The sequence below is a fragment of the Anolis sagrei genome, chromosome 5 (assembly GCF_037176765.1).
Source record: "Anolis sagrei isolate rAnoSag1 chromosome 5, rAnoSag1.mat, whole genome shotgun sequence".
NCBI lineage: Eukaryota > Metazoa > Chordata > Lepidosauria > Squamata > Dactyloidae > Anolis > Anolis sagrei.
The window spans coordinates 158,275,104-158,302,675 of NC_090025.1; the positions used below are offsets into that span (position 1 = coordinate 158,275,104).

The following is a 27,572-nucleotide window of genomic DNA, read 5'->3' on the forward strand; positions in this document are numbered from 1 at the left end:
GTATTTTCTTTATCAATACAGTCAAAGAGCTGGAAGCTATGAAATCTGAAGATATCACCACTAAATTGGGTCTTTGCAGTGTTATGTGCTGCCTTTAGAAAAAACTTGCATGTGTCTCTAAGCATGGAAAGAAATCCTCTCATTTGCAGCTAAAACATCTTGCATTGAAGTCTGGCAATTCAGGCCCTCACTTTTCCGTCGCTTAGAAATAAATTTGCTCCCACTTTGACACAGTGAAGCTTTTGAAGTCACTTTTGTCTGTGCCTGTGGTAATGTTGCAGAACTGGATGCTTCTCCATCTTTGCAGTGTTTCAGTGAATTTGTCTTGTGGGGCCCTTTTGCCGTTGGGAGTGTAGCCAGGCGCAGTCTGCACAGACGAAGTAAATTAACTGTGATCTCTTGAGCAACAAATCCACAAAATTACCACATTATAACTTCCGTGTGTATGCCAACCAAACGAAGCTTACAATAAGTTTATCAGGTAGGGCATCCTTTATAAAATGTATTTGTATTAGATTTTATAATCTATTTCCATGCACTATTTAGTCAACCAGTCATTTACAATCCTTGGAAAGGTAATGCTAAAGCAATTTACTTGCTGAAAATATTGATATTGATTGCTCAGCACATTCAGATGTTATACACAGGTGCAGTGTTACTGATGTACAGAATCCACTTCTTCCTAGCATTGCCTGCTATCACCCATCCTTTTAGTGAATTGGGATTGTTCCTGCAAATATCATTGTTATAGTAATCTAAGATCACCTTCACCAGGGTTGTTGCTTGAACCATAAGTGCTCTCACCTCTCTGTCCTATATCCCTTCTACACTGCCCTATATCTAAAGATCTCCTTATCCCAGATTATACAGTAGTGGAGACTCATATAATCAAGTTCTGAGCAGATAATCTGGGATGAGATCCTGGGATATAAGGCAGTGTAGATCCAGCCTGTTGTCACCTGTAATACCTACTCTTCTATCCATTCCTTCCCTTCCCTGTGTCTTTACCAATCACCCAATCTAACTTCTGCCCAGATAAACCATATACTGGTGAGGAGATTACATGAGACAGCTCCTCATGGCAACTCTTTCTGAATTTGAATTTTCTCCAGGTCACTTCAAATCTTTAGGAATGTTTAGGGAAAGTTTGCTATAACATCTGATCCCGATGACTGTGGTGTGTTGCCATTTCCACATAGAATCATAAAGTGGAAAGAGACCTCGTAGCCATCCAGTCCAACCCCCTGCCAAGAAGTAGGAAAATTGCATTCAAAGTACTTGAATTGCTTTTTTCAGTCTGTTCTCCCCTCCCTCAACTGGGTTTCATTCAAATGTCTTAGATTACTTTTCCCATTAGCCTTGCATATCATGATTAATGTTAAGGCTGGAAAGAGCTGCTGGGACAGTTGTCTATGGGTACCTCTACACTGCAGAATTAATGGAGTTTTACAAGTCCCTTAGCCTTTGCCAAAGAGAGATGATGCGTCACCAAATATAGACTTGAGCCATGGCAGTTTTTTTTAAATCTCAGAAGCAACTTGATAAACTGCAAGTCACTTCTGGTGTGAGAGAATTGGCTGTCTGCAAGGACGCTGCCCAGGGGATGCCTGGATGTTTTGATGTTTTACCATCCTTATGGAAGGCTTCTCTCATGTCCCCACAGGGGAGCCAAAGCTGACAGGGGGAGCTCATCTATGCTCTCTCTGGATTTGAACCTCCAACCTGCTAGGTCTTCAGTCTTGCTGGCAGAAGGGTTTAATTCATTGTGCCACTGAGAGCTCCATGCCATGGCAGTTAATGTGATGTCAAACTGCATAAATTCTACAGTGTAGATACATCCTTTGTTGTGGCACCTCCAGAAAAATCTGGAGTGTGGAGTGTGGATTGAAGTCCTCTTGGATGTAGGGGAAACATCTTACACCAAACGCCTGTGACACCACTGCAAAAGCTCCAAGACTTTCAGAAGACACCAAGTTAACTGCATAGGGCCATCCATTGTTCTAAGTGATCCCCGTTTAACACTGTTTCATATGCACCAAGCAACAGATTCTAAAGAGTCACAGAAGAATTCGTATCACAGCTATGTTTCATTTATACAATATTTTGACAACGTTACCGCTGAAGAAACACATCTCCAGTAGCACCATAAAGCCAGGAATGGCTGCACAGATTTTTTTTGTACTAAAGTGCACGAAGATAGATAATTTTAGAACTGATTCATGCATAGGGACAAGATTTGTGTGATAGCCATTTGTGGATTATCTGTGCAAACAGAAAATATCTTCCTTCAGTGCCGTAGTGCCTCCTGAATAGAAATGTAGATTCAGAGAGTAGATCAGCATGGCACTGCACATTTTGAAAGCATGGCGAGGAGAATTGTGCATGACAAAAAGGAGCAGCATGGGAAGTGCAAGCTACTCCACTTTAGATCGAAATCTTTCACCTCATAAGTTACCTTCAAGTATTTGAGCCTGTATTTCAGTTTAAACAGGAATCATTGTCAGGCTGGACAGAAGCATCCAAATTTGCACTGAACAAGGCAGTTCCTCTTCACTTACCGGTGTTCACTTAATGATTTGGAATGCTGATATTTTTCAGGGGATTGCCCATACTTTCTCTCTGACACCAAAGGCAAGGAGAGCTGTAAACAATCTTGTGTATGAGAGGACCCATTCACTCTAAGGCCTTTAAGGCAGTCTGCACTGTTTCTGTCAGGTTTAGTATAGCCTGGTGCAGACCACTTTTTTTCTTTTCTTTCCCCTCCATCTAAACTGACGTTGAGGTTTTCAAGGAGACCTGGGATCAAAAAGAAAAAAAGAAACAAATAAATTGCAAGCCTACAAAGATTTACTAATTCCAAATATCGATTTGAGGTACTATTCTCTCCAATGTTCATAATACAATTCTGCTGTGAGATATTAATGAACGAATGCATTTGGAATGAGGAATTCTGACTCCGTACACATGAAGTGTTGATGCATAATAGACAAATTACCACTCTTAAAAAGCAACAGCAGAACAAATCATGGAGAGATTAATAGTTTCAGCATAATGTTCAGAAATGCCAGTCTGGCTTCTCTTTCTTTGAAAAAGCAGTCAAATAATTCCCATTTTGCTCTGTGTTTATTTTTAATTGGGCAAAAGAAAAGCCTAAGTGCTGGGTCATGTGTCCAGATGTCCTGTGGAACCAGTCATTGATACAATATCCATGGGTTGATTAGCTGTTCTCAGCTATAGCAGAATCAACCTTGTAACATCGTCTGGAATCCCAGCTTATTGCAACACAAGCTGTACCATTCAGAATTAGGATCAAGTTAATTAAAGAATATCTCTTGACTTTGTTGTGAGTCTCTTTAAAACCATCTACTGTTGATATAGTGGACTAGGACTGTGGGAGAGCAGGATTTGAATCCCTTCTCAGCTATGGAAATTTACTGTGGACCCTGGGCAAAGCCTCAGGAAAGGGTGAAAACAATCCTCCTCTGAACAAATCGTTCCCACCTCTCTTTCCATAATTCCATAATCAGCCGCCCTGAGTCCCCCCTCGGGGGTTGAGAAGGGCGGGGTAGAAGCGCGCAAAATAAATAAATAAATAAAAATACATGGTCAAGAAGTGAGGAGAAATTGATTCATTCTAAACTATCTCCTTATAACTGTTTTTCAACTAATTCAGTATACTTGATTAGAAGTTCCTCACTTAATTGGCTGTAATAGATTTGCTGATGCACTTAATGAATTAATTGACAGTGTGTTCCTGGTATTGGCCTTATAATTGATTGGCTGCTCCTGATTCAACTAATAAACACCAACATTGATCTGACATATCTACCTGGATTAATTAATTTGTTAAAAAATGATATATAGTGTTAATTAATTCATCAGTTCTGTTCTCACCTGTCATTGCTGGGATGTGATTATGATAGTTATATTCTCTGTCATTATGCCCTTTGAATCAGGCATACTCTTCTGCCCTCAAAGAAAAGTGCAGTCATTTTTCTTTGGGGGCAGAAAAGTATATCCAACTGAAAAGGCGTAATAACAGAGAACATAACTCCCATAAGTGACTGGAAAATTAGATATAGGGCCTCATAACACGTCAAATCTCCTCTGTTTCTACACACTTTAAAATTGGAATTCCACAGAGGCCATCACATGGTGTAAGGACACTTCCAGTGGGACTCTGTGGGGCTCATTTTCTGCAGCGCATGGAAACAGACTGAGTCTTCGGGAGTTGGGCATTACCCAAAGAAGATGGGGAAAGGATGTGGGATGGCTGGCCATCCCAGAAGACGGACTTTGGCGGTAGGGAACAAGGTAAGACAGTTCCCTCTATTTCCCCCCACTATGGACTTCATCCCCGGCTCATGGGATGAAGTCCATAGAGAAATCTGGCTTGGAAGTATAGAATAAATGGGGTATTGGCTTCCCACCTTTCCCTTCCCAGTTCAGGCCCAGTCTACTTCCATTTTAGGAAGCCAGTAATATTCCCTCTTCAGAAGCCCTTTCCTTGTCAGCCTGACAAAGTTGCACACTCCTTACAACCTTTGCCCAGGGAAAGAAAGCCTATCTCCCTGCAACAAGTTAATTTAACCACAGACAGAGACTTGCATTTATCAGGGTATTCAGTAGATAGTTCTCAAAATCAGTGTAACACCAACAGGAACATGGAGACAATGACTTCAAAGGGGATCTCCACTTTTGTATAAGACATTTAGAACAGCATTTTTAGTGATAAGACCTCAGTTCATGAGATAGCCACTGTTTGCTGAAACAGAGGAAGAAACTGGGATGGAGATAGCTTCTCTTTGAACAAAACCATGTATTTGTTTTGCACCAATTTCTTTCCATTGTCAGCAAAAGCTTTGGTTACACTTCATTTAGTCGAGGAGCAGTCCTTACAGAACAAGGGTCAATCCCAGGAAAAGGGAATAATAAAACAACAGATTTGGAATAGGTTAGTTAAGGGGCATCTAGTTCAACCCCAGTTAATGCACAATCTGAAGGCCAGCCAGCCTCTACTGAAAATATCTCTAGCAAAGGACAGTTTACAATTTTCTAAGATAATCTGTTCCATTTCAAAACAATATCTATTATCAGGAATTTTCCCCACAATGTTTTCTCTAAATCTGTTTCCCCCCCTAACAATTTAAATCTTGTGGTTTAATTGTATTTGCTGGAGAACAAATGTATCCCATCTTCTCTGTGACCCTTTCAATCACAATTTGGAGCTTCCAACAGGTAGATTGGAAGCAAAATTATCTAGGTGGTTTGGAAAGCCTGATCTCAGGAAGAGGTGTTCCAGGATTTCAGCAATACACAAATTAAATGATGTATGGTAAGGCAAAGCAAACCATCCAGTTAGATAACAGATTAGAATTCCTTTGACCAGGGTTATTTCATAAGAAAAGCAAACAAGGGCTGTAAAACTCATGTTTTGCAAGTAATGCAACTAATTCCATCCTGTCAGTTATTTTAGGTGTCTATTCCATCTTTATCATTATGTCCAAGTGGGATCGCAGACTTTTAACTCCCACAGATTACAATCAAGACTGCGGAATGACCTGCTGGAAGAGTTCTGACAGCTAAATCAACGATCAGAATTGAAGTCACAACTGAAGACCTTTCTCTTCCGGAAGGCCTACCCAGTCAATTTTAAACTGAATTTTAACCTGCATTTTATTGGTGATGGTGTCTGTTCTTGTTGTGTGTACAGGCAGGACCCAAGTTACAAACAAGCTAGGTTCTGTAGGCTTCTTCTCAAGTTGCATTTGTATGTAAGTTGGAGCAAGTATGGTACATTTTTAAAGTGCAACTCCAGTCAAAATATATGTTTTCCGTTTCGGATAGCATAGGGAAATGTTAAGACCCCTGTGGCTTTTGTTTTGTTGTCTGTGCCCCTGTTCAGAAGATTTCACTTCACTTCCTGTCCCTGTGACAACTGGATTTTGAAAATGTTGGGTTGTAACAGAAACAAGGACTAGCGAGGATACTTTTCCCTCATGCTAACTCTCACAGGAGTGAATTTCCCCTCCTAGAGGTAGATTTCTTCTCATTTACTGTTGTTCAGCCCTGTTTGTAACCATGAGTTGTTTGTAAATCAGACATTGTAACTTGGGGGCTGCCTGTATATGTATATGTATTTTAATAATGTTTTATCTGTCCGTTTTAACCATGTACCCCACCTCAAGCTGTAAGGAGAAGCGGGTAACAGATAAAATCATCACCATCATCATCAACATCTAATCCAATGGTTCTCAACTGTTTTTTGACCAGGGACCACTTTGGTCAGAGACCATTTGACTAGGAACCATTTGGCCAGGGACCGCTTTGACCAGGGACCATTCTCCAACATTAGTACCAAAAGAGTTAAAAATCTGTTTTTGGTCAACTTTAGATTTGGTTTGGTTATTTGGGGGGCTGATTCAGAAGAGTGCATTGGATAGACCACATCAGCTCTAGTTTCTGATGCAGAACATATGCCATCCAGTAGTCGCCACTTGCTCCTCCACAGAAAACTGTATTTAATAAACTAGAGCTGATGTGATAGTAGAAATCTTTTGTGGGTAGTCAGCCTCTCCCCTTTCAAAATCCCCATTGCCTCAGCACTATAAGAGCGTTTTGCGAGACCAATCGCACTTGTTCCCACGTGGTTTCGAGGCAATGCTGTAGTAACGGTAAAGTCGCAAACCATGTTTTCGTTCTTGGGGACCACTGGTGGTCCACAGGCCACAGGTTGGGAACTACTGATCTATTCAATATAATTTATAATAATAAACTAAACTAATTGTTGCACTTCTTTTAGAGTTGCATCATCATCAAGAAGTGCAGCAATGTAGTGCTTTACATTTACTCCTGTTGAAATTCATTTTGTTAGCTTTGTTACAGCTCTTCAATTTGTCAAGCTAATTCTAGATTCTGATTCTTTCAAAAAGTTTATCCAAAGTATGAAGATGCCATGTTCTAGAAATACTCAGATTGCTTAATTAACAAAGGTGATTCAGAGACACCCTGATAATCTCTTTGTGACATCACAGCAAACTAAACAATGCCATCAAGAGAAGAAGTTTGGATGGACAGACACGACTACAGATTAAAAGAATAATCATGGCCCAACTTTGATAAGGATTTTTGGATGACAACAGTTATCAACACGTCTTTTGTTAATGATTTCAAATATGCTAAAAAAAACACCTTTGATCTGTGGAGATGTCTTCTCTTTGCAACTTGCAGCTCTTTCAGCTTTACACTTCTCTAACCTCCAGATTGGAGCTCTGCTGTATGGAGAATTAAGACGTGCTCCTTGAGCCAGGGCTATATTTTGTAGTTCTTTTCCTCCCAGCTCCAAAGTGATATAACCCCTTCCAGAGTGGTTTTCTCCATTAGTCTGCGACAAAGCCATGGAACTGGAACAGATGAGAGCCATTTTAATTTATTAATAAGTAAAAGTACCGTATATTCCGGGGTACTAGACAACTTTTTAGGCATGTAAAACCTTATAAAATTTTGGGGGTCATCTAGTACGCCGGGTATAAAAATAAAATAATAATAAAATAACATTCTATGGCTGCTTTGGCCTCAGGCTCCCCTCCTCCTCCTCCGCCTTGGCTCATGGCAGCCTCCCGGGCAGGCTCCCTGTCCTTCCTCCCTTCCTGGCTGGCTTCCTTGCTCAGGCCCAGACCTCCCCTTTGTTGGCGACCGGGCCCCTGGGCTGCTTCCTGCGCTGCTCAGGCCACTCTCCTTTCTGTCCAGGCCTCGCGAGAAGTGCCTCTTCTCCCGCGAGACAACATTGTCTCACGTGAGAAGAGGCGCTTCACACGAGGCCTGGACAGGAAGAGAGAGAGCGGCCTGAGGAGCGCCGGAGGCCCTTCTGATCAGGCCGCTCTCCTTCTTCCTGTCCAGGCCTCGCAAGAAGCGCCTGGTTTGGGGAGTCATCTTAAATGGCAAGTATATCCCCAACTCTCTATTTTTTTTGTTAAAGTTGGGCGGTCGTCTTATAGCCCCAGTCGTGTTGTACCCCGGAATATACGGTATATTCAAATATAGAATATAAGAAAATTAACAAATAAAACAAATCAATTGTTGCAAGAGGTGATTCCAACATGGTACATAAAATGTTATGTATTATGGTACCTATTTGAATGTATGTCTTCCTATGAATTTGCTAGAGTGTTAAGATCTTCTGGGGAGGCTCTACTCTCAGTCCCACCCTGTCGGAAACGCGATTGGTGGGAATGAAAGACAGGGCCTTTTCAGTGGTGTCCCCTCAGCTATGGAACTCCCTCCCCAGTGAGATCAGATTGGCCCCTTCCCCTCCTGGTCTTTACAAAAGGGGTGAAAATTTGGTTATGCAATCAGGCATTTGAGTAGTGCAATATGGTTCCAGCATAATGTAGCAATGTAGGATGACGCCAGGACTAGGTACTATATTATTATTATTATTATTATAACTTTATTTGTACCCCGCTAGCATCTCCCAAGGGATTCGATGCGGCTTACAACAGGCCGGAGCCCAACACAACACAGTACAACAATACAATACATAGCAAATAAAACAGTTAAGGCAGAAAACAATAGCAATAACAATACAACAGGACATTATTAAAAACTGAGCCGGCCGGAGTAGGGTACAGGATTAAAAGTGCTGAAAGTGTCGGAGGGATATGGGATTAAAGTATACGTGCGGTGTGCGTTGAGGGTGATCTTGACTCTACTAAAGTGCTTCTGGGCTTTGGTAGTGGGGTTCCTAATCTGAGAAGGCACGTTGGAACAGCCAGGTTTTCAGGTTTTTTCTGAAAACCGCCAAGGTGGGGGCCTGTCTGAGATCTTTCGGGAGGGCATTCCAGAGGCGGGGGGCCACCACAGAGAAGGCCCTGTCCCGCGTCTCCACCAAACGCGCCTGCGAGGCGGGAGGGATCACGAGCAGGGCCTCTCCTGATGACCGGAGCGAGCGTGTGGGTTCGAAGACTGTGATGCGGTCTCGCAGGTAGGATGGTCCCAAACCGTTCAGGGCTTTGTGGGTAAGTACCTGCACCTTAAATTGGGCTCGGAAAATAAACGGCAGCCTGTGGAGCTCCTTGAACAAGAGGGTTGACCTCTCTCTGTAAGGGGCCCCCGTTAGCATCCTGGCTGCTGCCCGCTGGACCAGTTGGAATTTCCGAGCCGTTTTCAAGGGCAGCCCCACGTAGAGCGCATTGCAGTAGTCCAGTCTAGAGGTGACTAAGGCATGGACCACCCCAGCCAGATCAGCCTTCGCGAGGTACGGGCGCAGCTGGTGCACAAGTCTCAGTTGTGCAAAAGCCCCCCCGGCCACCGCCGACGCCTGAGCCTCAAGCGTGAGCGAGGAATCCAGGAGGACTCCCAAGCTGCGGACCTGTGGCTTCAGGGGGAGTGTAACCCCGTCCAACACAGGTTGCCACCCTATACCCCCGTCTGGTTTGCGATCGACCAGGAGGACCTCTGTCTTGTCGGGATTGATCTTCAGCTTGTTCGTCCTCATCCAGATAGACACAGCGGCCAGGCACTCGTCTAGCACCCGAGAGGCCTCCTTGGAATTAGGTGGAAAAGAGTAGTAGAGTTGTGTGTCATCTGCGTAGAGATGGCACCCAACTCCAAAACTCCGGATGACCTCTCCCAGCGGTTTCATGTAGATGTTAAAAAGCATGGGAGATAAAATAGAGCCTTGCGGGACCCCACAGGTCAAAGCCCAGGGGTCCGAGCAGGCATCTCCCAGCTTCACCATCTGGGTTTGTCCCTCCAGGAAGGACCGGAGCCACGACAGAACCGTGCCCCCAAGGCCCATCCCAGAGAGGCGACCCAGAAGGATACCATGATCGATGGTATCGAAAGCCGCTGAGATGTCCAAGAGGACCAGCAGGGTTACACTCCCCTGTCCAGTCCTCTACGGAGGTCATCCACCAAGGCGACCAAGGCTGTCTCGGTGCCTTGACCAGGCCTGAAACCAGACTGTGCCCAATCCAGGTAATTGATGTCATCCATTGATGTCAAGCCCTGGAGCTGGAGGGCGACCACCCGCTCCAGCACCTTACCCAAAAAAGGAAGGTTGGAAATCGGTCTGTAATTGTTCAGCACCGTAGAGTCAAGGGATGACTTTTTCAGGAGTGGACGAACCACAGCCTGTTTCAAGCTAGATGGAAAAATCCCTTGATCCAATGATGTGTTAATGATCAACACAAACCAATCAACCAACCCCTCCTTGGCAGATTTAATAAGCCAGGATGGGCAAGGGTCTAGAGCCGAAGTGGTCGCCCTCACAGCCCCAAGAACCTCCTCCACGGTCTCAGGAAGAACAAGCCGAAAAGAATCCCACAAAATTGGACAAGCAGATGCCTCAAGCAGGTACTATGTTTTAAAGTTTTAATGATATTTATATGTTTTAATTTTTTTTATTGCTTATATATTGTATTGTCTGTATATTGTTGAATTGCAGCAACAAATTCTGCCAAATTATGTAAGCCGCTCTGAGTCCCCTTCGGTGTGAGAAAAGGGAAATATAAATAAATACATAAATAAACAGTTGCTTTTCTGCTTCTAGGTCCTTGGGAGGTTTGCTATCAATGGCCCCAAAATAAAAAGTCATGTGGCCAGAAGTTCACTTCTGCTTGTGAAAAACAACTATTATTTGATGCAAAATTCTGCAACAGTTAACAGAGCTCTTGCAAACCACTTAAATGGGGGGAATTTCCAATCTTGTAATGATGCAATTATTAACAGGGCTCTTATAGCCTATTTAAAAGGGGAATTCCCATTTTATTAGGAGAGGATTAGAAAAGTGTCAATGTAGGGAGTCTGAAGCAGTCTGGGATGTGGTAATTTGTCCACTCCTGGCCTAAGTAAGCAAAACCTTTTAGGCAAAACCCTAGAAAGCATATATTCACCCTGTAAGTGCTAATCCAGTATTACCAGCAGAAACAGATAAGATTTATGACTGCATATGTACGGTATGTGTGTGTGGGCCTTCAAGTCACCTGTCACGTTATGCAACCCCATGGATTTCATAGGCAAGATATACGCGGAGGTGGTTTTGCCAGTTCTTTCCTCTAAAATATAGCCTAAAGCATCTGCTGTTCGTTGAAGGTCTGCTGTCCAAGTACTAATCAGAGCTGACTCTGCTGATCTTCCAAGAGAGAATAGGTATCTTTAGAGTATTTAAACCTGTCTGCATATGACAGGAAGAAAATAAATTCATATGAAATGTGATGGTGGACACCATGGACTGCTTAAAAATAATAAATGGATAGGAGAGCAGGACGCATGTGTTTTTAAATATATATGTGTGTGCATGTCTGCAGAAAAGACTCCATTTTATATGTCTTAACTTTACTAGTAATGTTACTTTTAAGACAGTATTCATCACCTGCAGTTTTAAGCTCTTGCATTAAAAGTATGTGTGTATAAAGAATCTGATGCCTATAAATCAGAGTCAATTTTTATTTGAATTAAAGCTGCTTAACTGATTTATTCATCAAAGTTGTTAATTAAATTTATAGTTTTACGGAAAAATTACAGTACAGTTCACAAAGATAAATAACAATACAATTCCTGTCCTAAGGCTTATAATATAAAGCTTGTTTCTTGCAGATGAAAGTAGAACAAGCATTAAATTAAAAATTACTACTATTCTATATTCACCCCTCCTGCCCCCAAAGCACTCATCCTCACTACTGAAAACAGAGGAAAATGTTACATTACATTATTTCCATACTATTTGAAAGACAAGAACAGACTGTTAATAAAATCTGAAGCAAGCTTCACTGAGGTTAATGAGACTTACTCTTCAATGAATGCGTACAGAACTTCAGCCTGAAAAATCTACAAGAAAAAGTGCTAATCACAAACACAAAATTTTCCTACCTTGGATGTCTCTCCACATGTATTAGAGAAGCTGTAAGTAAAAGAGAAAGAAGTATTACATACCATACATAAAAAGGTAAAGGTTTCCCCTTAACATTAAGTCTAGTCGTGTCAAACTCTGGGGGGTGGTGCTCATCTCCATTTCTAAACTGAAGAGCTGGCATTGTCCATAGACACCTCCAAGGTCATGTGTCATGACTGCATGGAGCATTGTTACCTTCCTGCTGGTGCAGTACCTGTTGATCTGACATTTGTATGTTTTCGAACTGCTATGTCAACAGAAGCTGAGGCTAACACCATGAGTTCCCCACCCCCACCCCCACCCCGCTCCCCAGATTTGAACCGCTGACCTTTTGGTCAGAAGTTCAGCAGTGTCGCAACTCAGGGTAGTTTTCCCCTTGCTCAAAACACCAGCACACACCAAGGCTGTAGTTTTGTAGTTTATTGAGAAAAAGCAAAATCAAAACAGAGAAATAAAGATGCAAAGGTTCAATAGGCAAAACTGAGTCTTAAATGCAAAGGCAAAGTTCCCAAGATCCACAGGAAAATAACATGAAGCATAATCCCTTAGCAATGGTCAAACAAGAGTCCATGGCAAAAAAGGTAAAATCAGGATCAGAATCCCAGTCTCCAAGAAGCCAGAAGCGTTCCGCAAAAGCTAAGACAATTCCACAGAAGTTAACGGGTAAGAAGTTACATTGGACTGACAAGAAATGCCTGTCAGCTACACCATTAAATAAGCTTCCCAGACATGACAGCATTGCGTTAACCTTTGGCTTCCCTCTTGCTAGCAAGGTGTGTGCTTCTGCGAACCCTTAATTGCAAACGGTCCTGTCTGCTCATTAATTCACCATTATCTTCAAGGCTATATAACTCCTTATCTCTGTCCAGCTGGGCCAGATCACTCTGGGAACCGAAAGGAGTCTCCACCTGCACTTGTGGGATTTCACTGTCTCTAAGGCACTTTCCTTTCCCCGGGGAACAGGCTTGCTGTTTCTTCTTCAGAAGGCACAATATCAGCCCCGCCTGGAGCATGTACAGGAATCTGCAACCCATCAACCTCCTCGTCATCCTGCAGAAAGTCAGGCTCAGGCTCAGAAGGCCCAGGCCCAGAAGGCCCAAACAGTTCAGTTTCAGACTCAGAATCAGACTGAGCCACAACAAGCAGCTCAGTGGTTTAACCCACTGCGCCACCAGAGGTACATACATAATACTGGAAATATTGTGTTTACAAGTTGTAGTCTTCCCATAATAAATTTTAATTTCTCTGAAATGTTTGCTATCAGCTCTGATCACTAGGACTTGGTGTACTACTGAAATATAAAACTCCCACTTTACAGCTTCCACACACTGCTCTTAAGTTCTAATACAAAATCTCTTACAATAAAGTTCAGACATTCTAGATCGTAAAATAACACCTTCAGTTTCTACACATTGGACATATATGTGATTTTCTACAATGCAAAAGAATGGCAGAGTCAGTGTGGTATAGTAGTGTGAATGTTGGATTATGACTCTGGATACCATGGTTCAAAACCCTGCTCAGTCATGAAAACCCACTGGGTGACCTTAGGCACTCAGTCCCTTCTGAACAAATCTTGCTAACAAAATTCCATGATAGGTTCACCCTTGGGTCAACATAAACTGCAAATGACTTGAGGGCACAACAACAAAGCAGTAGCCCTGGCTGAGCTTGTAAATTCTTCTTCAAATAAAGAGGGAAAAAGTTAGCAATTGATGAACTGGTCCACAATACAGTGTGTACTTTTGAGCAGGGCTTTTAAAAATGTGGTTCCTGACCCCAGATGGGGTCCCCTTTACTCAAAGTTGAGGTCACACCAATTGGAAAGCAGTAAAAGTTTTCTGAATATTATTCAGTGGCTGTTTCAGGCATTTACACGAATCTATTGTGGAGTGTTTAGAGTTAAGTCTGCAGAAGATGCTTCAGGAAATAGGAAACTCGGCTGACAAAGCACAGCACTGACAAAGCTGTTTAGCAAGCTTTGTCAGTGCTGGTTCGTAATCAGTAAATGTTTGATTTTATACCTATTTTATAGACCTATACCTGGAGAGTCACATTAAAATTTCTCAGGTGGAAAAGGGTTGCAAGTTTAAAAAGTTAAAGAAGTTCTGCTTTGGAGGATGCTGTGATCTGTAAAATCATCTAGTTTTAATCCTGGATAATGCACCAGCTGACATCCATCGGGAAGTAGCAGCCTGTAATGAAAGGACCAAGGCATTGACATCTCCGGCTCATCCTCTGTTCGGATATCAGCCAGCATGCCAATGCCTTAAATCAAGAAATAGCTTTCTAAGATCTACAGAGATACTCACAGGAACACCTCAGCAAGCAAGAGCCCAAAAGTGGCAGGCTAAAACCACAATCAATGCCTGATGCCAGATGAGAAATTTCCCCCTGGGCACACAGAAAACTGGGTGACTTGGAAAGTGCTGAACAGACTGCTCTGGCACTACAAGATGCAGAGCCAACCTTAAGAAATGGGGCTACAAAGTGGAGTCCACGACATGCGAGTATGGAGAAGACCACCTATTACAATGCAGTCTGAGCCCTGCCACATGCACAATGGAGGACCTTCTCACAGCAACATCAAAGGCACTCAAAGTGGCCAGCTTCTGATCAAAAGAAATTTAGTATAATTCCAAGTTTTTAACTTTGTGGTTTTTCTATACATTGTAACTGTATTTTCAATTTGCTTCTGACAGGATAAATAAATAAATCCTGGATAATACAATGAAATTGCAATTGTGTTCAGACAGCTGAACCTGAAAAAACCTCAGGTAAATTACATAGCTAGGAAAAGTTACAGTTTTGTACTACAACTGTCAAAATCTGCCCACCAATATGATTAATGCCAGTTCTGAGGATTATCATTTGGAGCAGGCTGGTCTAGTCTCCTATTGCTTGTTTTTGAAGAAAGATATTATGTATTCAGCCTGCTGGCTGTAAGCCAACCTGCCTAATATGGAAAACCCCTGTTGTTCTCACCGTCAGATTGTGGCCAGACTGAGGTGACTCAGTGCTGAAGGGGCAGAGTCTGCATGTCACCAGATGTCTTTGGACTCAGTTCAAAAAGAGGCCTCTTATTCTGCACGTCTTTCATTCCAGTAGGCCAGTGGTTCTCAACCTGGGGTCCCCAGATGTTTTTGGCCTCCAACTCCCAGAAATCCCAGCCAGTTTACTAGCTGTTAGGATTTCTGGGAGTTGAAGGCCAAAAACATCTGGGGACCCCAGGTTGGCATTTAAGTAGGCATTTAACCACTTTGTTAACCACTGCAGTAGGCATTTAAGTACTTTGTTAATTTGATGTGCTTTTTCTTGGTCATGGGAGTTCTGTGTGCAAAGTTTGGTTCAATTATATCATTGGTGGAGTTCAGAATGCCCTTTGATTGTAGGCAAACTATAAATTCCAGCAACTACAACTCCCATATGACAAAATAATTTCCCCCCAACCCCACCAGTATTCAAATTTGGGCATTTGGAGATATCTGCGACCAAGAAAACCTCCTTAAAGGTCATAGAATCATAGAGTTGGAAGAGACCTTGTGGGCCATCCAGTCCAACCCCCTACCACGAAGCAGGAAAGTCATGTTCAAAGCACCCCCAACCTCTGTTTAATAGCCTCCATAAGAGGAGCCTCCACCATGCTTCGGGGTAGAGAGTTCCTCTGCTGAACAGCTCTCACAGTCAGAAAGTTCTTCCTAATGTTCAGGTGAATTACTTTAGTGATACCTCTTTTATTGTTTCAAAGGTACAGTGATGGCCACATTCAATACTAAATTTAGATCCTACAATGGAAACATATGGATGCCTGGGAGTACTAAAAAATATGGGTGAGTTGACATTTCCCTGCATGGATTTATCATTGAATCTAAGGCTGCCGCTTGCCTCTTTGAACCGTTTGGCCTTAAGACTTTTGTGATTCCATTTTTGCAGAAACTTCAGTATGTGACTAACTTGAAACTGATCTCTATACCAGTCCTTGTAAATCAGTGGTTCCCAACCTTTTTTTACCCCTTTGACCAGAGATCACTCTCAAACATTAATACCAAAAGGGTTAGAAATCAGTTTTTGGTCAACTTTCGATTTGGTTTGATTATTTGGGGTGCTGATTCAGAAAATTGGATTGGATAGACCACATCAGCTCAAGTTTCTGATACAGAACATATGCCACTCAGTAGTCACCATCTGCTCGCCCACAAAAAACCATATTTAATAAGCCTCGGAACTATAAGAGACCAATGTATTGTCGAAGGCTTTCAGAGACCAGCCGCTCTCATTGCAATGGTGTAGTAACAGTGAGGCCTTGAACCATATTTTAGTTCTTGTGGACTACTATAAATCATCCAAGTCAAGTTACATATTCCCTGTGTTGATTTCTTTCCTGATGCTAGTATTGTGGTAGCTGTTTCTTCCTCTATTCACTGACAGCTTGTTCATCTTCCCTGAGATGCCAATCATTTCCTGAGGCTCCAAGGTTATTTGCTGTGCCCGCTCTCCCTGCCTAGTCGCTGAATGTGAACCAGCTCTGCTCCCTGCCTTAGAACATACAAACCCAATTCAGTGACCTGAAGCAACACTGTGAGTTTTTTCAGTTGACTCACCCTGAGAAACCAGTTCTATACATTTCAATAACCCTAGGTAATTTTTAATCAGTTCCTTTACCTTTTTAATTGCCCTTTCATCTTGTGGTCAATCTTTTCCTCAAGATTCTTTAGCTGTGACTGAGGCGGTCCTAAAAGTCCCTCAGAATTCCTTTCATTAATTGAAATATTCCTTTTAACTTCGTGTTCTCAGTTATTTCAGAGACTTGGTGGGCAGCAATAATCTGAACAGGGCTATTTTTTTTAAATGCCATGACCCCCATTTTACTGAATTATAGTCAGAGGGACAGAAAACGTATAGGGCTTGAGTCTTCTTTTTCTGTCTTACTGTCTTACTTTCTCACTGTCCTCATCTATTGCCTTTCTCTTTTTCTGAACAACTTCTATTCTTTATTACCTCTGTTAGCCATTCAAAGTGTTAGTGAAAGGAGAACCTGCCTGGCTGGCAAGGCAGAAAAATATATAAACAGGGTGACTCAACAGAAAAAGCAGAAAAGAACTTTGGTCTTTAGAAATCTTGTATGGTCAGGATTTCTAAAGGAGTGGATTACTCCTTCATTCCACCAGCAAAATACTGTTTTAGAGGGCCTTGGACAAATCCTGACCTGACTCATTTTCTTATTGCAGATATGATTTCAGAGCAAGTAACAATGGTAGTGCATGTGTGGTAACTTCAAGATGGTCTTCCGCAATATGCTTTACATTGGGTTAGGTAAAGGTAAAGGTTTTCCCCTGACATGAAGTCCAGCCGTGTCCGATTCTGGGGGTTGGTGCTTATCTCCATTTCTAAGCCGAAGAGCAGGCGTTGTCCTTAGACACCTCCAAGGACATATGGCCAGCATGACTGTATGGAGCGCTGTTACCTTCCCACAGAAGCGGTTCCTATTGATCTACTCACATTTGCATGTTTTCAAACTGCTAAGTTGGCAGAAGCTGGGGCTAACAGCAAGAGCTCACCCCACTCCCTGGATTTGGACCAGTGACCTTTCAGTCAGTGAGTTCAGCAGCTCAGTGGTTTAAACCACTGTACCACCAGGGACTCCTTACATTAGGCTGCCTTTGTACCAAGTTTGTAAATTCCAATTAGTTCAAAACACAGCAGCCAGACTGGTTACGGGGACAGCCAAGAGTGAGCATATTACACCCATATTTAAGCCACTCCATTGGTTGCCAATTTGTTTCTGGGAAAAGTACAAAGTGCTGATTTTGACTTCTATGTTTTAGGTCCAAGTTAACTGCAGGATCATCCCATATAATTCGCCCTGGACACTTCTGGAGGACGCTTACTTCAACCAGTCAAAATCCAACTGCCGACTGTCACTCAGAGGATGTTTGCATCAGCTACCCCATGACTGTGGAATGACTTGCTAGAAGAGAGGCGACAGCTAAATGAGCTGTCGGAATTTAAAACACAACCAACGACCTATCTCTTTTGGCTGGTCTACCCAGTCAATTTTAATTACTAATTTTAAACTCACATCTTGTGTTTATTACATTTTAATCTTTGCTCTGTGTATTTTAATATTTGTATTTCATAGAAATGTGTTTTATATATTTTATATAATCTTCTACGATTGTGTGTTTTTAGCTATGTTGTGCCTGATTTGAGCCACAAGGAGAGCTGGCTACGAAACGAAACAACAACAATGGCTGGAATAACCGGGTTGTTGTAGGTTTTTGGGCTGTATGACCATGTTATAGAACAACAACCCAGAAACAACAACAACAGGAACAAATAGCTTGGTAGTCTCTAATGTCTTACAAACAAGTTTTTGGGGCATTGACTTTTTGCTAGTATGAAATCTCCATTCAGTCAACCCAGTTATATGTTCCCTTGTAGAAGAAAATAAAGGTAAAACACAACACTAATCCTGTATGTTCTCTATTTGCCACCCCTCTCAATATTCAGATACTTACTTCTACGCTGGATCTTTGCTTCTTTTGTCATATTTTCCACCCGAGGAAGCCGGCAACCAGAAAATGCCCCATTTCTTCTTGGTGTGTTGCACATTTGGTTAAGGATGGCAGGAGGCAGGAAAACTCTCTGGGAGATCATGTTCTTCAAAGGTTGCCCTAGGTCCCAGCCAATATCTACTTGCAACAAATATCAGACCCTTTTACATAGAATGTTACACTTGATCATCTTGTTATAAAAACAAGGACTGGAAAAAATGAAATGTTATCCTTACTCCTACACTTAAGATTAGTACCTGGATTAGCTGATTAGCTCTCTTTCCAGGCCACAAAACACCAGACATGTTTACATTTGAAAAGAGTTAAATGAATTGAGGTGTATACATAAGAAATGAAAGATAAGTTCAAAACAAAAAGATATATATCTATATCTATATATCTATCTATATCTATATCTATATATCTATATCTATATCCCACATTTAAAATTCTAGTCAATTGCAGCGACCATAATTCTGGAATTTACAATCTTGATTACTATGATACCTGTTTTTTATGCTTTTTAGATGACATCCTTTGTAAAAAATATAGATTCTATACATTTCAATTTTTAATTGCACTGTCTATAAATGGACAGTTATAATCTACTTAGATAATGATATGAATAATAGGTATTATTTACTTACTTAATTCTTGGTCAGGAAAATAATGGCTGAGATATTGGATTGTGTATTTTGTTGATTCATCTGGCATAGAATCTGAAAGATGGAAAGTAACATGAAAGAAACAAGAAGACAATTGATTCACTGAGTGAATTGTTCCATGAAAGGATAATAATCAAATCTCGAATTGGAATTACATTATCTATTAACAAGAAAGTATTAACAAGAAAGTATCTCTAGACTGAGGGTTAAGGAATAAACATATTGATTTGGGCACAAGCTTTTGTGGACTATTGTTCAGTTCTTAATCTCTTCTGGATGGCTTCTATGTCTTTTAAAGGCTTACGTATCTGTTTTGCACCTGTCTTACATTGGCAGGCTCTGTGGTGCAGTAATGTGACTAAAATCTTTGGCAGTATAAAGATGTAACAGATAGTCTGTTGAACAGTTGATGTTTATTTCTTATGACTTTTTAGGAGAGTCTGCAAAAGGACTTTGGGTCCCTTTGTGTAAGTTTGATTGTAGTAGATTTTTCTGAACTTACTGTGAACTGTACCCCACTCTTGCTACAGCTACCATGCCCTGAAATATATTTAGTTTTAAAACATGTCACTCAGGTTATTAATAGAATGTAGAAAAGAGGAAATTTATATAAGAGATGAGGAAAAGGGAAAAGATTTGCTAATCTCTGACAAGATACTGGGAATGCAATGGTCTATCTATCTTCTATGTATATAACCAAAGTGAAAACATGCATGTATGTAGACTAGATACTTTTGTATTTTTCAGGATGGCTCCCACATCAATAATAATAATAATAATAATAATAATAATAATAATAATATTCTCAGTGGTGGCCCCTCAGCTATGGAACTCCCTCCCTAGGGATATTAGATTGGCCTCATCACTTCTGACCTTCCAGAAAAAAGAAAAAAAACCTGGCTCTTTGAACAGGGTTTTGGAATTGCAGGGAAATAAACTAATATGGAATTATGTAAGTTTGAAACACAGAACGGATTATTTTTTTTATTTTTTTTATTTGCTTTATTTCTATACCGCATATTTCAGCCCAGACAGGCTTAGACGATGCTACTGGAAAATGTGATTAAGAGGAAGACACTGGATATTTTTATGTTTTTAATAGCTTTGCATGCATTTTATAATGTTGTTTTAAATGGGTTGTTGTAGGTTTTTTGGGCTATATGGCCATGTTCTAGAGCAGTGTTTCTCAACCTGGGGGTCGGGACCCCAGGGTGGGTCCCGAGGGGGTGTCAGAGGGGTCACCAAAGACCATCAGAAAACATAGTATTTTCTGTTGGTCATGGGGGTTCTGTGTGGAAAGTTTGGTCCAATTCTATTATTGGTGGGGTTCAGAATGCTATTTCATTGTGGGTGAACTATAAATCCCAACAACTACAACTCCCAAATGGTAAGGTCTATTTTCTCCAAATTCTACCAGTGTTCACATTTGGGCATTTTGAGTATTTGTGCCAAGTTTGATCCAGATCCATCATTGCTTGAGTCCACAGTGTTCTCTGGATGTAGGTGAACTACAACTCCAAAAACTCAAGGTCAATGTCCACCAGACCTTCCCAATATTTTCTCTTGGTCATGGGAATTCTGTGTGCCATGTTTAATTCAATTCCATCATTGATGGAGTTCAGAAGGCTCTTTGATTTAAGGTGAACTATAAATCCCAGCAACTCCAGGATTAGCAAATGACAAAATCAATCACCCCCAACCCCACCAATATTCAAATTTTGGGCATATCGGGTATTTGTGCCAAATTTGGTCCAGTGACTGAAAATACATCCTGCATATCAGAGATTTACATTACGATTCATAACAGTAGCAAAATGAGTTATGAAGTAGCAACGAAAATAATGTTATGGTTGGGGGTCACCACAACATGAGGACCTGTACTAAGGGGTCGCGGCATTAGGAAGGTTGAGAACCACTGTTCTAGAGCCATTCTCTCCTGACATTTCAGAATATTTTAATTGTTTTTAATTGTACACTGTGATTGTTATGGCATCGAATTGCTGCCAACTTGTAAGCTGCCTTTAATCGCCTCCGGGCTGAGAAAGGTGTGATAGAAATATTGCAAATAAATAAATAAATATTATTATTTATACCCCGTTTTATCTCCCCAGAAAGGGACTCAAAGTGGCTGTGACCCCCTCCCTCCTAAACGGTGGATCTGGAGCAAATGTGGTACACACACATGCCCACCATGATCAACTTTAAATACTTATGAGATTTTGGGCGAACTGACCCAGGATAATGGGAGTTGTAGTTCACCTGTATTCAGAGAGCACTGAGAACCCCACTGACAGTGGATCTGGACCACACTTGGTAGATAATTCCCATCATCCTGAGTAATTTCCCCAAACCCCATAAGTATTTAAAGGTGGTGGAATTTTGTTGGGGGAGAGGGGGGTTGACTCAAGATGATGAGATTTGTAGTTCATCCACATCCTTATGCACTTTCTAATGGGACCATTCATAAAATCCAAAAACAAACAATGACTATTTCGGATAAATAGTGTCACAAAAGACATAATCCATTAATTGCTGGGTAGAATAGGTTTCTACAATCACTTACGGACCCACTGTCAAGACTCTAATCATGAAAGACAATCACACTCAGTGATTGCCTATGATGTTGATTGCCAGGTACCTAACCAAGTACAATAAAAATGTGAATACTTTAAGAAGTAGTATTCACATGCTGACAAAAATATTTTGTTCAAGTTCTTACCTGTTTGTGGGGTGAAAGTCATTTGGGGTGGTTGATCTTTTACAATGTAGCTAGCTTCTTTCCAGAGTTCATGAAAACCTGCTAAGGTTTTTGACTGTAAAAGAAAACAGAAGCAAACACATTGTTATTATTAACCTTTACCCTGCCAAACCTTGCAAGGCTTGCAGAGACTGTGAATGCAAGATGAGGCTTATAATTGCCTATTAAAAATGGCACAAGGCATTGGCAAGCTCTATCCATTTCTTGGACAGCAAGAAGATCCAACCAGTCCATACTTCAAGAAATAAAGTCTGATTGTTCATTGGAGGGAAGAATAGTAGAGGCCAAGATGAAGTACTTTGGCCACATCATGAGAAGAAAGGAAAGCTTAGAGAAGAGTATGATGCTGGGGGAAATGGAAAGAAAAAGGGCCGACCAAGGGCAAGATGGATGGATGGTATCCTTGGTATTCTTGAAGTGACAGGATTGACCTTGAAGGAGCTGGGGGTGGTGACGACCGACAGGGAGCTCTGGTGTGGGCTGAAGTTCATGAAGTCATGAAGAGTCGGAAACGACTGAACGAATGAATGAACATCCATTTCTCACTTCTGTGAAGGACACCTTCCACTTTAGTTTTAAATATAAGGACACTGACCACCGTAGTTTTAAATATATGTGCTTTTTTAATGTTTTATTGTAATGTGTATTTTGATATTTTACCGATTGTATGTGTTTTTATGGTTGGAAACCGGGCTGAGTCCCTCTTATGAGGTGAGAAGCTCGGTATATAAAACTTTGAAATAAATAAAATAAATAAATTAAAAGCAGAAGCGGGTGGTTGGTGTGCTCTCCATTGTGGATTCAAATTGACAGCACTGTGTACATTTGAATGTCTAGTTGGTTGAATCAATGGGTAATAAGCCCATAAATTTGACAGGCCCACTGTATTCAGAATATATTCGTTATATAAAATACAAACCTGGAATGTTGTAGTGGCAAAAGATCACTTCAAACCATTTCATGTATTTACCATAAATTTTGGCCCCGGGGGTTGGGTGGGTGGGTTATTGAATTGGATTTGGATAGTGCTATTCTGATACACCTCTGCTCAAGACATCTGATGTGAGCTGGCCAGTCTATGGCCTAATTTGACTGTGCAGCTTCCTGTCAAGCTATGCTAGCCATCCTGTGTGTGGAAACAATCATTTTCTATATATAGTAATGTCATTCTGATGCCAAAAAGATGGTACTAACTCTTCAAGAAATGGAAGAGTAATAAGGAGGGTGAAAAGTGACACTTTTGTACCTCCTTTAAGAAATACACTTTTAGAAATACAGTAGAGTCTTGCTTTTGTGTGTGTGTGTGTGTGTGTGTGTATGAGGAACGACTTGAGAAACTGCAAGTTGCCTCTGGTGTGAGAGAATTGGCCAGCTGCAAGGATGTTGCCCAAGGATGCCCGGATATTTTGATATTTTACCATCCTTTTGGGAAGCTTCTCTCATGTCCCCACATGGGGAGCTGGAGCTGACAGAGGGAGCTCATCTGCACTCTCCCCGGATTTGAACCTTTGACTTGTCGGTTTTCAGTCCTGCCAGTACAAGGATTTAACCCATTGCGTCACTGGGGGCTCTTGCTTATCTCGCTTATCCAACATAAACAGGCCAGCAGAACGTTGGATAAGCAAAAATGTTGGATAATAAGGAGGGATTAAGGAAAGGCCTATTAAATGTCAAATTATGTTGTGATTTTACAAATTAAGCACCAAAACATCATGCTTTACAACAAATCAACAGAAGAAGCAGTTTAATACATGGTAACGTTAAGTAGTAATTAATTAATGTATTTACGACTTTAGCACCAAAACACTGCAATGTATTGAAACAGCTTTGGATCCAGGCGGGAGGAAGACTGCATTGGATATTACAGAATGTTGGATGAGTGAGGGTTAGATAAGTGAGACTCTATTGTATACACTGTGAAGCTGGCAGAGACAGGATCAGCTGTGATTTCTGGTATGGCTGAAACTTACCAATAAAACACTCTTCCTATTCAATATTTTAAAGCAATACAATGCAAAAGGTATCCGCTACAGCGGTGATAATTTTGGGGCATTTGTTTATTTAAGATTATAATTATATACGTTTTCATTATAAAATAAAATCTTGCTATTGGCTATAGATTGAGAGCCAAGTTTCTACACAGTGAAATTATTGCTTTATTCTTATTAACAAACTAGTTTTAGTGCTTCCTTTTTCTACCAGTCATGGCTGTACAACAGATATAAGTAGTTCTTTTGTGTCCTTACAACAATCAAGGGTAGCACCACAGACATACAAGAATACTCCTTGAACATAACATACTGGATATTGTACAAATTCAGAGATGAGACTGAAGATGGAAAACTACAGCTTAAGGAATCCTTAAGTCAACATTTTGTCCAAAAAAGCAGTACTGCATGAAAATTTGCTGGCTCTGGTTTGCAATAGCAGGAATAGCATTGATATGAGGTCATCCTGCATAAGAACATTTATGCTTACCTCATAGCACCTCTTTCCTTTTATACCAGAAGGAAAGAAGGAGTTGGTACAGACATAGCCTTTGCCGGGCAATTTCCCATTCCCAAAGTCTTGGTGCTCCGCTTTAACACATTCCCATAAGTGTTCTGGGCATCCCTAGAAAAGCAGAGACTTTTTTGTCTGGACATTGAGAGCATTCTTTGATTATGTTCTATTTTTAAAAAAATTAGAAATCCAAACCTTTTTAGCATTAGAGGGTCTGCAGAAAAGCTCCAGGTTCTGTTTGGAAATCGAACATTTTTCTCTTGGCATGTTTTGTAACTCTAGTAGTTTCAATCTCTGAAAAATCTGGGTCTGTGGGGAAAGGAAAATGTATAACACTGCTTACATGTTCACAATGAAAATGGCACCCAATGCTATAATGCAGTGGTTTCCAACTTTTGAGCCTCCAGGTGTTTTGGACTTCAGTTCCCACAGTTCTTAACAGCAAGGCAAGCTGTCTGGGATGTCTGGGAGTTGAAGTCCAAAACACCTGGAGGCCCAAAGGTTGGGAACCACTGCTGTAATGGCTACGGTAAGAATTAATGGGTATATAATAATAATAATCATCATCATCATCATCATCATCATCTTTATTTAATACCCCGTCACCATCTCCCCCAATGGGACGCCAAGCCCAACAGCATATTACAATAAAATAAAACAAAACACAGTAGCAACACAATAAACTACATACAACATATGAGTACAAAAAAGCAAAAAGAAAAAAAGAAAAATCATACACAATAAAATAACAATGTTCAAGATAAAAAACTAAAATACTAAAGATAATAAAATCAGGATGAGACAGGGATGGAGCAGATTGTTTGTGACATAAAAATATCTCTAAATGCAGACAAATGTAATTGTGAATAATTTGAAATCCTAAATGTGCATCTCTGCTATAGTTAACCTTCTGCATTTCGTTGTTTTACTTCTGTAGGTTTATTTGTACATTTGATGAATATCGGTATGTTCTCTATAGCTCTTCTATGGTCAACTTCCACTGGATGCTGGCCAAAGAGTTGTACTGGAGAACTTAAAGAGATTTCAAGATATAACACTTCTATAAGCAGTTGTGGGTCATCCAGTGTGATTCTATGGTCAACTTTCCCACAGAGTCTCATTGGAGGACCTAGAGAATTCTAGAGATACGTTCTCTCAGCTGAAAAATAGCATTATTTTGTGCACATTTCCCCCTCTTTTGCAATGGTCCTGTGCCCTTAACCTCAGCGAATGCGGAGAGCTGACTGTAAATTCAAACGTACATCAAGCCATTTTAGTGGCTTCCAAATTATGATGCAACCTGTGGTGTGATTCATGTTTAGGGAAGTTTAGTACAGCATTTGAAATCATACATAGATAAATAGCTGGAAGGATGGAAAGATGCCATTAAACTCATAGATCTGAGTATTGGAGGAAAGGGCAATTTAAAATACTTAAAATAAATATTTTAAATTCAAAAGCAGATATTTGAAGCACAATTTCATGGATAACCTGGAAGTGACACAATTGATTTACACGAACAAGAGATTTCAGAATGCAGTGTTTGCTGCCCAATTCAATTCTGATTATGGCAGTGATAATAGATCTCTCCAAAAAAGAAAACCTTACGTTTTTTAGTATATGTTCTTGACTCTTGGAAATTCGGTGAGAAGGCTCTTCTGATTTTTTCACTTCACTCTGCTTGGGGGGAAAATTATTTATTTATTTACTTCACTTGTATGCCGTTTTTCTCACCCCGGGGGGGGGGGGGGGGCAAGGGGATGGACTCAAAGCGGTTTCCAACATATTTATGGCAAAATGTAATGCCCCACATGCATATAAAACTTAACATAGAGCAACCATAACATATAACTATCAATTAGGTCAGAAAAACATAACAACATTTAGACAATTAAAATGTGGAGTTAAAAACACATTAATATAAACGTTAAAATCACAAAGAGAAACTATTGAGTTAACAAAGGTTTCAAAATGAGCTCAATGTGAAATTAGGACTGCTGTGGGATACTCAAGTTCTACTGCCTTCTTTGACATTATTACATGTTATAATCTTTTTAGAGGTTTGTTCTACAAAGGGGATATCATCAGAAAATTCTGAAGAACCCATTAACATTGCAAACATGTCCAAATAAACACAGATTCTGGGTTATTAAACCGTTACATAACTTACAGTTAGTAAAATGTAAGCAAAAATACGGGTGTCCAAGTTTGAGGTCCATAGCTGGCTTTATAACAGAATTTTGGTGGCCAAGGAATGGTAGAAAGACACCCTAAAATGACCAAATCTTGCTACATTTTCTTGGCAATTATAGATTTCCCAATGTATCCTAAAATAATGTTCAAAGCTTTCTTATAGTACACAATATACCGCCAATTGTCCCAATGTTATATGTAGTACTGAAATATTAACCAGCTTATTTTTTTGTGTGTGTCAGGAGCGGCTTGAGAAACTGCAAGTCGCTTCTGGTGTGAGAGAATTGGCTGTCTGCAAGGACGTTGCCCAGGGGATGCCCAGATAATTTGATGTTTTTATCATCCTTGTGGGAGGCTTCTCTCATGTCCCCGCATGAGAGCTGGAGCTGACAGAGGGAGCTCATCCGCCTTTCCCCGGATTCGAACCTGCGACCTGTCGGTCTTCAGTCCTGCTAGCACAGGGGTTTAACCCACTGCGCCACTGGGGACTCCAACTAGCTTAATGAATATCTAATACAGGCAAATTATAATTTACCATTGGTTCACGTGGCTGCTTAGGAATTCTTCTGGCAGGTGATTCGAAAATTAAACTCCTTTCCTTCTTGGTTTTCAGGCACTTCTTTCTTGACTTTCCCTAGTAAGCAGAAAACAGAACTACTAGGAACTCACAGCTAGATTTAATAGACTCAAATATATCCATGTTGTAATTTTTGATCTCATGGCTGGGCTTGGATGGGGAGAAGGAAAAAGAAAAAAAATTACCTATCTTTCGCCATCCAAGAAATATGTCTCCGGAAACATTTAAAATTTCATCTTTTACTCATTATCACTCACTGGGGTGCAAAGGGGGAAAGGGTGTTGGATGGGGAAGTGAAAGGTAGATGGTAAGACTGACAGGTGAACAATAAAGGTGACTGGTTGATAGGTTTATACATGCTGGGAAGAGTCCATAGTCCATAGCATGCATCGATTGTAAGGTGCACCCTAATTTCAGTACTACAGCCAAC

The 27,572-nt window shown here is 40.8% G+C and overlaps 1 protein-coding gene across 1 annotated transcript in view; it reads right to left on the minus strand.

Moving 5' to 3' along the window:
- Nucleotides 1–2,068: 2,068 nt before the first annotated feature.
- AGBL3 (AGBL carboxypeptidase 3) overlaps nucleotides 2,069–27,572 on the minus strand; it is a 47,434-nt gene continuing 21,930 nt past the window's right edge. The window contains exons 13-22 of the mRNA XM_060777216.2: nucleotides 27,101–27,199; nucleotides 25,981–26,052; nucleotides 24,568–24,681; nucleotides 24,349–24,483; nucleotides 21,832–21,925; nucleotides 19,095–19,166; nucleotides 18,412–18,585; nucleotides 11,872–11,902; nucleotides 7,192–7,403; nucleotides 2,069–2,796 (exon numbers count right to left, since the gene is read on the minus strand). Of these exons, the coding sequence (XP_060633199.2) occupies nucleotides 2,555–2,796; nucleotides 7,192–7,403; nucleotides 11,872–11,902; nucleotides 18,412–18,585; nucleotides 19,095–19,166; nucleotides 21,832–21,925; nucleotides 24,349–24,483; nucleotides 24,568–24,681; nucleotides 25,981–26,052; nucleotides 27,101–27,199 (1,245 nt within the window). The 3' untranslated portion in view covers nucleotides 2,069–2,554. The remainder of the gene's footprint in view (nucleotides 2,797–7,191; nucleotides 7,404–11,871; nucleotides 11,903–18,411; nucleotides 18,586–19,094; nucleotides 19,167–21,831; nucleotides 21,926–24,348; nucleotides 24,484–24,567; nucleotides 24,682–25,980; nucleotides 26,053–27,100; nucleotides 27,200–27,572) is intronic.